Source organism: Amblyomma maculatum, chromosome 5, assembly GCF_055883805.1.
Source record: "Amblyomma maculatum isolate TAMU_Amacu chromosome 5, ASM5588380v1, whole genome shotgun sequence".
Lineage (NCBI taxonomy): Eukaryota > Metazoa > Arthropoda > Arachnida > Ixodida > Ixodidae > Amblyomma > Amblyomma maculatum.
This window is the reverse complement of record NC_139348.1, coordinates 136,756,654-136,768,357: the sequence shown is the minus strand read 5'-3', so window position 1 is coordinate 136,768,357 and position 11,704 is coordinate 136,756,654. Positions and strand designations below refer to the sequence as shown.

General features: G+C 44.1%; 1 protein-coding gene across 1 annotated transcript in view; it reads left to right on the top strand.

The window, feature by feature from the left end:
- The window catches only part of LOC146189684 (ras-related protein Rab-40B-like), a 49,235-nt gene extending 38,901 nt beyond the window's left edge, over positions 1 to 10,334 (top strand). Inside the window, exons 6-8 of the mRNA XM_084604457.1 lie at positions 1,252 to 1,354; positions 7,466 to 7,755; positions 9,401 to 10,334. Of these exons, the coding sequence (XP_084460583.1) occupies positions 1,252 to 1,354; positions 7,466 to 7,746 (384 nt within the window). The 3' untranslated portion in view covers positions 7,747 to 7,755; positions 9,401 to 10,334. The remainder of the gene's footprint in view (positions 1 to 1,251; positions 1,355 to 7,465; positions 7,756 to 9,400) is intronic.
- Positions 10,335 to 11,704: the final 1,370 nt, after the last annotated feature.

The following is an 11,704-nucleotide window of genomic DNA, read 5'->3' as shown; positions in this document are numbered from 1 at the left end:
AGAAAAAAACAGACAAGGGGCAAACAAGAGGTCAGCCTTCGTCCCTTCTTTGTCTCCTTCTTTCGTCCTGTCTGTAGCTTTTGCACTGAGAAAATATGCATTCTACTTGTCAAGACCAACTAGCCCGTCTTTCCAACGTTGACAATTTTGTTTTTAATTGACGCTGGAAAACTGAGTTTAATGAGTGTGTGGTAACTGTGTCCTCGCTTTTCGTCGTGTCTATAGCTTTTGCACTGAGAAAATATGCATTCTACTTGTCAAGACCAACTAGCCCGTCTTTCCAACGTTGACAATTTTGTTTTTAATTGACGCTGGAAAACTGAGTTTGAGTGTGTGGTAACTGTGTCCTCGCTTTTCGTCCTGTCTATAGCTTTTGCGCTGAGAAAATATGCATTCTACTTGTCAAGGCCAACCAGCCCGTCTTTCCAACGTTGACAATTTTGTTTTTAATTGACGCTGGAAAACTGAGTTTAATGAGTGTGTGGTAACTGTGTCCTCACTTTTCGTCCTGTCTATAGCTTTTGCGCTGAGAAAATATGCATTCTACTTGTCAAGACCAACTAGCCCGTCTTTCCAACGTTGACAATTTTGTTTTTAATTGACGCTGGAAAACTGAGTTTAATGAGTGTGTGGTAACTGTGTCCTCGCTTTTCGTCGTGTCTATAGCTTTTGCGCTAAGAAAATATGCATTCTACTTGTCAAGACCAACTAGCCCGTCTTTCCAGCGTTGACAATTTTGTTTTTAATTGACGCTGGAAAACTGAGTTTGAGTGTGTGGTAACTGTGTCCTCGCTTTTCGTCCTGTCTATAGCTTTTGCGCTGAGAAAATATGCATTCTACTTGTCAAGGCCAACCAGCCCGTCTTTCTGACGTTGACAATTTTGTTTTTAATTGACGCTGGAAAACTGAGTTTAATGAGTGTGTGGTAACTGTGTCCTCACTTTTCGTCCTGTCTATAGCTTTTGCGCTGAGAAAATATGCGTTCTACTTGTCAAGACCAACTAGCCCGTCTTTCCAACGTTGACAATTTTGTTTTTAATTGACGCTGGAAAACTGAGTTTAATGAGTGTGTGGTAACTGTGTCCTCACTTTTCGTCCTGTCTATAGCTTTTGCGCTGAGAAAATATGCGTTCTACTTGTCAAGACCAACTAGCCCGTCTTTCCAACGTTGACAATTTTGTTTTTAATTGACGCTGGAAAACTGAGTTTAATGAGTGTGTGGTAACTGTGTCCTTGCTCTGTTCTCACCAGGTGAGCCCGCTGTGCGACTTCAATGTGACCGAGTCCTTTGTGGAGCTGTCCCGCATGGCCCTCCGCCGCAACGGCATGAAGCACCTGTGGCGCTCCAACCGAGGTGGGTGCTCATGGATTCCTTTCTGGGTGTGCATGTCATCATCATCATCACTGATCAGACTGTACCCACTGCAGGGAGAAGGTCTTTCCCGTATTACTCCAATTCACCCGGTCCTGTGTTAGCTGCGTCCACTTGACCCCTGCAAGCTTCTTAACCTCATCCACCCACCTAATTTTTTGCTGCCCGCTGCTACGCTTTCCTTCCTTTGGAAACTAATTTGTTACCCTTAACACCTTTTTTAACACGTTAACGCTTTGGGTGCATAGCGCAGGGTTACAATTGGTGCAGCAAAAGGTGAATGAGTGTACCATGCATTTCAGTGAGGGTGATCTTGCCTACTTTCCACCCATGGCTGTGGCAGTTCGGCAGTGGCAAATTGCGAATAGGCTTGCATGCTAGCATTTGATATACGCGAAATCTGGCAGGTATAGTGCCTTGTATAGGTGTAGGCTGCAGTCATCGATCGATGGGCAGTATTGATTAACCTTATCGATGACGGCAATAATTTTGAAGCACAGGTTCTGTTAACTCGTTGTCGCAGTTCACATCATTGGTGGTCTGGTTGACTACAGCGTTGATAATGAAGTCATCTGCAAAGCACTCCTTTGGTATCAGTGCTTTCGTATGACGACCCGAAGTCACCTACTGGCGTTCTGTCACAGACAATTTCAAATAATCCAGACAAGTGATTCCACAGATCCGGTCTTCTCAAACTAGGCTCCGTTGACTGCTTTTGTGGGTTCTGCAAGCACCCACCCTGCCCTGTCCCCACTTTTCCAACACACTTCTTCAAGGAACGTGCGCACCAGATACAGTACTGTTTGTTAAAGCTCATTTTATAGTAATACCGCTTCTTAGTTCATTTTTCCATTTTGCAGCATCCACAGCACAGACCTTGTGGCATTTTTGTGTTTGTCTGGCTAGCTTTCTGTGTTCTCATCTCTGAGCTAGAGGTCCTAGTGTGTGTGAGAGAGAATGGTGTCTAATGAAGTAACAAGTGCCGATAATTGCTGAGAGCAAAAAAAATCCATTGGCTACAAAAGTGAAACGGTGTAAAGCACAAAAGGTCCATTCATAAGCAATATCAAGTCTGTGACCCTCGAGTGAGGCGAAGCGTGGTGGCGGAGTTACTTTCCACATATTGAAAACGTTAAGCGTTCCTTGATGCAAAATGTTTGAGAACCCCTGCAACGGGTCAAGACTCGCCGCTGTTTCGCAATGCTCATCCAGCAAACCAGTTGATGTGTATTCTCTAGGCAAGTAGAAAGCAGAATGTTTGAAGTATTTGTTTTACTTCTTTTTGACGTCGTGCGATCCCCCTCAACTTAGACAGGCAGGCCATCTCAGAGGTTGATATTTAGTTTTCTTCCACTTGTAATCGAGCTTTTTCTATAACTGGCCTTATAGTGAAGATTATAGACCGTTTACAGCGAGTAGTTCTACTCTTCCCTAACAGGTGGCGCCACTAGGACGGCCGTCATTGCTGGCCTTCGGAACGCATCGGCGCGCAGTGCTAACTGCTGCTGTGTATCTTGTGTAAGAATACCAGCTGACTTTTAAACAGCGCTGCTTTGATGCAGGTGACATCTGTATTGTCGAAGTATTCTGTGAGGAAGTAGAGCTAATGACCCTGTTGTTTACTGGCGGAAGAACAGAAGACGCTTTCTACATAAGGTGCACATCATGGCCTAGGCAACCGTTTTTCTGGGAGATGTATCGCGAGTTCATGTTCCTTTCTGGGACAAGAAAGCGCCTGTGAATTCCAGAGAATGGCTATACCTCACGCCCCAGCTCATTTTAGCACCGGCAGTAGCCATGGGACTGCGAGAACGACCGTGACGTTTTCTCAGGAATTGGATATGGAGTCTTTGCACTGCTGCCGAGTTTTTTTCGCAAGGCGTTAAGAGGTACCTTCACGTTGCTATTAATGTCTATGCAGTTATACGAATTGATTGCGCAGAGACGGAAAGTTAGTGTGGGCATGTAAGTGAATCTGTTTGCTTTAATTAGGTACTATTCCCTAGGATATGCGGGATCCAAAAACCCAGGCGCCCGTGTTTTGTGCGATATCAGTGCACATTAAAGAATCCCAAGGGGATGGGAATTTCCGCAGTCCTCCACTCATAGCCTGAGTCGCTTTGGGACGTAACACCGCACAAACAAAACCAAATTTTAATTCGACGTACAAGTACTGCTGAAATACATCTAATAACTGCTGCTTTTATGAAACTAATGCATGGGCCAATGATGAAATTTACCATGATAAGATTTTTTTATATCCCCGCTTGCTTCGGCTGCGTACCGTGCGTTCTGAATTCCAGTGCAGTTTTCAGTCACCTTCGCCCGAGCGCAGATGAACGCCGCTGAGCGCCTGATGCAGCCTTCAAGCAGCGTAATAGTCTTTTGTAGCCAGGTCGTTTACAGGAGATAAAATTATATCTTATGAATTTTCGGGGATTACACGCGCGTCCATATTGAGCAGTAAGTATTGTGCACAATGTTAAATGAACATTCATAATGCGTCTCAGCCAGCATAGTCTGAGCATGCGATCGCCCTTTGCGCAAGAAAATTAAAAAAAAAATACGTTTGAGGGAATAATGAGTTTGTAATCTATTCAGTTTTACAGAAAGTCACGTTTTCGACAAAGAGCACTAGAGAGGGAATTGATAAAAAAAAAGCAAAACAAAAAACGAGTCGACGGCTGATGGGTTTGTCGAAACGTTCTAGCCAATGCAGACATTTAGGAGGACGCAATAAATGAACTACGTGGTTAAATTAAACATTTTTTAGCACCTTCACATACTATAGACATTCACATGAAGTTTATTGCCTGTCTACAAGCTCGTTGTCCCCAGCGAAAGCTTGTACGCCGCGCCGTGCAGCCGAGTACCAGCGTGACGGAAGCCGTCAAACCAGAAGGCCAGAAGGCCGGCGATGGCGGAAGGGTCACGTGATCAAATATGGCAGCGCCCATGCGCTCGCGCTGTAAAGGGTCTATACCCTGGGCTAAGGGTTGAAGCACCGATGTCGCGTTCAGCAGCTGAAAGCAAACTACAGCTTCACTGAATCTAGCTCCTGCAGCGGTAAGCAGAACAGTTTTCTGTGAGGAAGCGGTTTACTGTTTTCGTTAACTGGGATGTCTTTCCGAAACATCTGGCACTTTCCATAAGGCTCACAGGTGATCCACAGGTGATTGTTTAGACTTAATTTTCTGCTCATAAGTGGCCGAAGCTACATTGATACCTCAGGGCTGGTGGCAGGCAACGCTAATATGTTCGTCTTGTTTGTTTTGACTTTGTAGGACTTAACAGCAAGGTATGTCAGTGTCTTGTTTAGATGCACCTGCCAACATAATTTAGTATCACTGGCTTTAGAAATATTGCAGGGTTGGTACCTAGCAGGGCTAATGTTGTTGCCCCAAGTTTTTTTTTTTTTTTCCCACAGTACCGATGACCACGCCTCATTTCTTACGAGTGACTGCTTCCGGCACTTTTGAGTGTGGTTGTGGGTTTTCTGCCCTTTGCAGAAGTGTGATTCAGTTGAAATGTTCATGACAGTGCAGTCTAGCGGTTGAACGAGTTTATTTACTAACTTTAGAAAAGAAAGGGAGGACAAGGTGTTGCAGGGTTTGTGAAGGAAAAAAATTCAGGGCGACATGAGTATTGTGAAGGTCTTGTGAAGGCTCCTTGTTTCGTTGCTCTTATGTTCAGTGCTTTAGTCCTCATTTGAGAGGATTGACTCCTGACCACTTTAAAACGCGCTGATTTTTGTTTTTCGAAGTGTGCTTGCTGGATCAGATTGCCTCCTGTACTAGTAATTAGGAAGACAGACTATCATTACTTAAGGGGAGATGCTACTCGAAGACACTTTTTCTTTAATATTTGACTTAGAGCTATAAAACTCTGGTTAATAATTCAGTTTTTTATGCTGATTTCAAATCTGCAATTAGGTTTATTGTAAGTTGCATAGTTTTTGTTCTGTTCAGTGACAGTGTGTAAAATATACACTCTTTTGCCCCCCTTCTTTGTCATACTAAACTTCTATAAACACACATCGTTGATGGCTCATTTTGATCCATATAAACTGTAGAGTGCCAAAAACTAATAATAAAGTACATATTAAGTATGCTAATGACGTGAAAAATTTGAACCTGGAAAGTCTACATTGTCAAGACACCACCGTGTGGTAATTTTTTTTTTTTTGTAAATATTTGATCAGTATTTATTCTTGGAAGAGATAATGGCACTCCTCATACCTCAGAGAAAATGTGGGCAAAATTTCATTCAGATATGAGCATCAGAAGTACCAAAAACATGAAGGGCAAACGCTGAAAATTGCCCAAAATTGCATTTCGAGAAAAATGCATTTGAAGTTAAAATTGTATGTTTATTTAAAAAAAGAGAGCTTCAATTCCGATCAAACTTTGGTTCAAAAGAAGAAAATTGTCCATAAAGCAGCCACTGGCACTAGAAACTTCCTGCAGCATATGTCGCTCCCTCATGACCCTTGCGAGTGGACTCCGACATGCGCTTTTTTTCTTCAGTGTGCGGCGATTTGCGTTCGCTTCCGCAGTCAGCTTCAAGGACATTTGTTTCTGCATTGTTAATTCTCTGGATGCGCCAAGCTATGATGCATTGGCTTGTGGAGTCCAATAATTGAGGAAAATCGCACTAGCTGCTCATATCCAATTCCTATAAAACAGGCCGCCACAGCAGCTTTGACGTTGACGACGAAGCTTTTATCCGAGCTCCCGCTGTCAATCGCTGCTCGCATCCCTGCACACCATAACTCGCCGCAATCAGTATGTTGTGGAAAGCACACATTGCGGGCAGGCAGAGTTCTCACAGAGTAGTTCAAGAAACGAATCGAGTCTGCGCTTTGCGGCCGGTTCCCGAATACTGGAAGTCCTGAACGCTGGCTTGGGCAAATCGCGCCGCGCACAAGAACGTTCACCGCTGCCAAGTCAGTAACTACAGATGACACTTCATCGCAGGCTATTTCCTCACCTTAGAAATGCCCAATCTTTTTTTCCGAGGCACTCGGACAATCTAACGCCGCTTCAAATTCCTCGGAGGCATCTGAAACGCTGGAGGGATCGGCGTCGGTTCCACTAGGCCTAACTGCCACAGGTCGAGTTGTCACTGGACGAGCCTTCTCTTTCGATTTTCACCAACGTCCTCTATATTTGTGAACAGAATGGTATTTCACTGCTCGGTGACTGCGCCAGTTCAATTGTGCTTCATCCATGACGAAGATAAAGTTGCCGAACGATCGTCACTCAGAAACGCACCTCGACATGGAGCCAGCAAGTGGGCTTCGCCACATGCGCGCGTGCGGCGGCCAATGGCGAGGCTTGATTCGTACCACGTGATTTGAAAACCAGTCGCAGCGCTCGTAGGCATGCTTTTTTTTATTATTGCTTGCGTTTTAGTCGCCGGGCAACTGTGGTGATTGGGAGAATGCGGCTTGGCTGATCTCCTCACGTGATCCGCAACGGCGATGAACTGCGCTATGCCGACCGCGGGACGCTCGAAGATAGCATACTTTCGGTCATTTAACCGCCACCGTGCGCTCTTTAAACGTAATTTCAGCCCATTTCCTGTTTAAACTCAGCTTTGATTTTTATTTTCATGAAAGTAGAGATACTAAACTTGACAAAACAAGTAAAAACAAAAAATCCGTCATTTTCGAAAAAACCCGCGTTTTTCGACCCGCATCTTCCCTTAACTCATGGTACTTGTCAAAAGGAAAGACCACTTATGCTCAGCTAGAAGTTATTTCGAGACTGCTTCCATGTGCCGTGTGTCTGTCGTCTTTGATTTGAAAGAGCATTGTGGTAGGGCACTAAATGACCATGGTCCATTGCTGGAAATAGCCGGTTTTCCACATATATCTTACTTGTACGTGTTTCAAAGACACTTGTTTCCATGGCTGTTGATTCATTCGATCATTCACTTGCTCATTCACTTGCTCAGTGACTCGCTCAATCTCTTGCTCACTTGCTTTTTCACTCATTCACTCATTGACTCGCTTGCTCTGAGAGAAGGGAAAATTGCTGGGAGCTGTTCTTCTGACGCCCTTTCTCCATATGTTTTGTGGGCACCTCGCAGTGCTCTCACTGCAGGAGCTGTGTTGCCGGTCCATTGTGAGCTGCACCAGCTCGCATCGCATCGAGCAGCTGCCGCTGCCGACGCCCCTCAAGTCGTGCCTCAAGTCATACTTCATGAGTTCACCCTTTGCGGAGGGGCCGGGGGGCCTGTCCCTGGTGGCCCCGCATCACCCTGTGGGGGTTCGCGGGGCCGAGCTGCGGCTCGCCGGCCGCAAGCACCGCCGCCACTCCTCCTCGGCCATGGCCGCACTCCATTGCCGCAAGAGCTGCTGCATCTCGTAGCCCACCAAGGTGAGCATCTTGTTGTCGTTTATTTATATGTTATACCATTAAGGACCCATTACATATGGGGTACGCTGGTATAAGACACAGCAGACTGTACATGAACATCACCCAGTGTTGTGTAGATTTTAGCATGACAATGTCAGAATGTGGTGAGCAAAATGGCAACCAGAAGAGTTCAGAAAGATCCTTCGCTATGTAAAATACAGCTGTGACTGAGGAATGTATATGACAAAAATGGCTATCAAAAATATGCTCAAAAGGGTCAGTAACCAACAATTGAAATTTTTAAGAATTAGTTGTAATAGCTGAGTCAGGGAGTTTGTTCGAATAGTTTCATGTAAGCACGGGTGACGAGAGTGTAGTTGCACGCACAAGCACTTTGCAAGCCAAAACGATCATGGGCAAGCCCTTTAAGAGGACACAAGCATGAAAGGTATTATAGATTTTCATTTTAAAGATGAATTTTGTTTTTGAGCTACCTTCACCCTGCTGTGTTCACGTGTAAAATATCCCGAGCCAACATTATCGGCAAATTATAACTAGGTTAAAGCACTTGCAGTGGCTATGAGTGGTGCAGATGCAGCTTATTTTCAAGCATTTCATGCGTCACATGGCATCACGCGCAATCGGTCTTGTGCAAGCCAGTGGGCAATTGCTTTTAATGGGGCAGCATATTAGTTCCGCGCCTAGAATATACTGATTAGTTTGCTGACCGAGAGTGCCATAGTGGCACCAACGCCAACTACTGTAAGGGCCTGCCACTTAGGGGTGCTGCTGTCTAGGAGTGTGGATGTCTTCCAGGCCATTAGCCGAGCACGGTATGAATCGCGAGGTTGTCCTTCAGATGTATGCATCTTCTGTCTTCTACTCTGAAAGCTACACAGGGTCTGTCGGAATGAAGACGCATTTCCGCTGCTCGAGTGATATCCCCTTCTAGCACATAGATAAGAAAGCGTGCCCATTCGCTACAACAAGGCCACTTTATCTTGGGCATTCTTAAGATGCATCTTTGGATTAGGGAATCGCTGACAATATGCACGTGCCAAATATATGAAATGCACTAGAGAAATGGCATGCACCAGCGAAATTACGCACTATTGCATATGAAAACACCAACGGAGCTAAGCAACATCATCCGCTGAGGCCAATATGGACATTCCCCTTTGTGGTGTCAGATCCTAGAACTCTGTATCGGGCCAGGCAGAGTACATGCATATAATTTGCCTCAATTGCCAGTTTGAAGAAACCGCCATTTCATTATATGTGCTGATGCTTTGATCGAGGAACAAAGCAATTTAAGCGCATGAAAAAGAAGTGTGCACTTGTAGAATGCACATATACTATGGTGAGGCTGCCCAAAGATAACGAAAAATAATGTGACTCTGCCCGTGCCACTTAGTATAACGGGTTTTGTAGAATGTACAGTGTCACGCAAGCCATTTGCTTGAAATACTCGCATGTATGACTGGGCTTGCGTGCTCTGTCTGCAGTTATTCTTTGCCATGCGACTTGTCCATGAGAAAGTGGCTCAATGGATGCTTCTAAGCAACTGATTCTGTGCACCTTAGTGCTAACTCTACTTCATAATTCTGTGTCTCTTGATGCTTGTTGCGCAGTGTTCAGTTCCATTTTTTCTTTCTTTTTGTTACAGGTGTTCTTTGTGACCTGACGTCTGTCCTACAACATCAGAAGAAAGCTGACAAGTCAGCAGCGCGTCTGTATAGTGTGGTGACCTCTGAAACTCTCCTGTTGAGAAGCACCTCTTTTGCAGGTGCAAATTTTTGTGACAAGTGTGTTTCGCGCACAGACTTTGACATTGGACAAAGCGTCTTGAATGCAAAGCCTTTTGTGGGAACAGCCTGCAAGCACACAACGGGTCACTGTTCCCGCCATCTCTGGTTGTCAAGTCTCAATGTGCCTGCTTTGAGAAGCTTTGTATGTAGTGTAAATAGTGTCACTTCAAGTCTGTGACATGTGTGTATGAGTGTGTGTGCACGTATGCTGTGTTTGTGCTGTGGTTTGTGATTCAAATGAATGTGTAGTGTTTATGTATAGACAGGATGTAAAGACGTTTCGGGGTTGTAACTTTGCTGCTGGGACATATTGTAAACTGGAAGTTGTGGTCATGTTCTGGCTTCAGCCCTCTCTTGGCCAGATCTCTTCTTGGTTGGTTTGTTTGTTTATTTAGGTGCAGTCAAAACATACGAGCTTATGATACTTACAGAGCACAAGCGAGTAGAATGATATATTCTTTTTATTAAATTAACATGAAACTTTATATATATGTTGCATTGATAGCGGAAAGTTTTTGTCAACATTTTTTTTTTTTTTTGCACCTGGAAGTGGTATGTGGCAAGGATTGCTTGCTTTTTGACAGGACGTTTACATGATAGCGAAGAGTAAATGATAATGAAGTGATAATGAAAAAACATTGTTTCATATCTATTCATTCACTGTTTTAACGCAAGTTAAATTTAGGACTACGCTCCTCCCAGGGGCTATGCAGTATTGATGTCTTCCGCAGTTGTGAGCGAGATGCAGTGTGTGAAAATTAAACTGAAACACACAAAGGAAAAAAAAAAAAAGGTGGTTGTCTTTGAGGTAAATTATGTTCATTGGTTGGCACTTTGTTCAAGGCCTAACATTGGATTTGAACTGGATGCATCTTGGGCTAGTCATTGCATGTTATTGCCAACATGCTTTCTCTTTTATTTTTTGTTGTTGTTTTCTTTTGAAGATATGCTGCATATTGAGGCATTTTTATTCACACTTTTGATGGGAAGCAGCGGTCTTCCTAACTGCATTTGTAAGACTTAGACGAACTGCGTGACGTGATATGGGTAACTGATGAGGGATAATAGATCGTTTCTGTTTACTTAATGATTCTTTGTTTCAAGAATAGCTCTTAACAGGTTGGGAGGCAGGTGCGTGTGTCTTGTTTGGTGTACCGAATGAGCGTAATTGATCAGGAAAATGCTCCAAGAAGCAATACCATCTCAAAGCGCTTACTGTGGTTGCATAGTTTTTCATTTTTATGATGCAGCTGATTGCAGTGCACTGTTGTGAAAGCACTGTCTGCCATATGACGAACACTTTGTGACCCTATAGTCAGGTGTCTAGTTGTGTTGTTGTGAACGTGACGAAATTGCTGTTGTAACTAATATGTGTATGTGCGTGTCCAGTGTATTAGAACTGACTAGGTGGTTTATGTATTGCTCTCGTTTCTTATGCGACATAACCTCGGCTTGTACATAGAATATTGTCATCTTCGAGAGAGTTGTTGTGCGTACGTTTCTGACCGAGTGAGTCAGTTTTCTTGGTCGCTGCTTCAGTGAAGAGAGTAGCGTGAAACATGCAAGACAAGAATAAAGAATTCACCTTGCATTGTGTTTTGCGAAGTGACTGATTTCAGAACGTAGTTTTACCAGGACAATGGGCTAGTGACCAGATTCTGCTTCCCGGACGTAGCTTTTGTCACTCGTAGGGTTGATGTCCTGGTGCATGTGGCAATCCAATGGCCAGTAGTACATCTTTAGCAAACCGTGTTAGCATTACTGTTACCGGACTATTGGTGGAAGTGGTCAAAACTATTCTATAGAGATCCACTGCGACACTTCTTCTTTTCACTTTCTTTACCCTTTCACCTATGGCGGGTGAGGTACCCTCACAGAGTACCAGCTACTTCACCCTTCTTTTCCTATATTGGCTATTTAATAGCTTGACTAAGGTACTGTGAGGCACAATAGGGTAAACTGGTGCCGAATGTCATCATTGCTGTTCAGAAAGTAAGCTTATAAAAATGACAAAATTGTAATTGACACATGGCTTCACACACAGCCATGAAAAAAATGCAATATCCTATCAGCTTTTTATTGATCTTTAATTTCCTGAGGAAGTTCACATCGTGGAAACCAGAATCACTCTCAACTGTGTAGTTGCAGCTACACCAATGTGG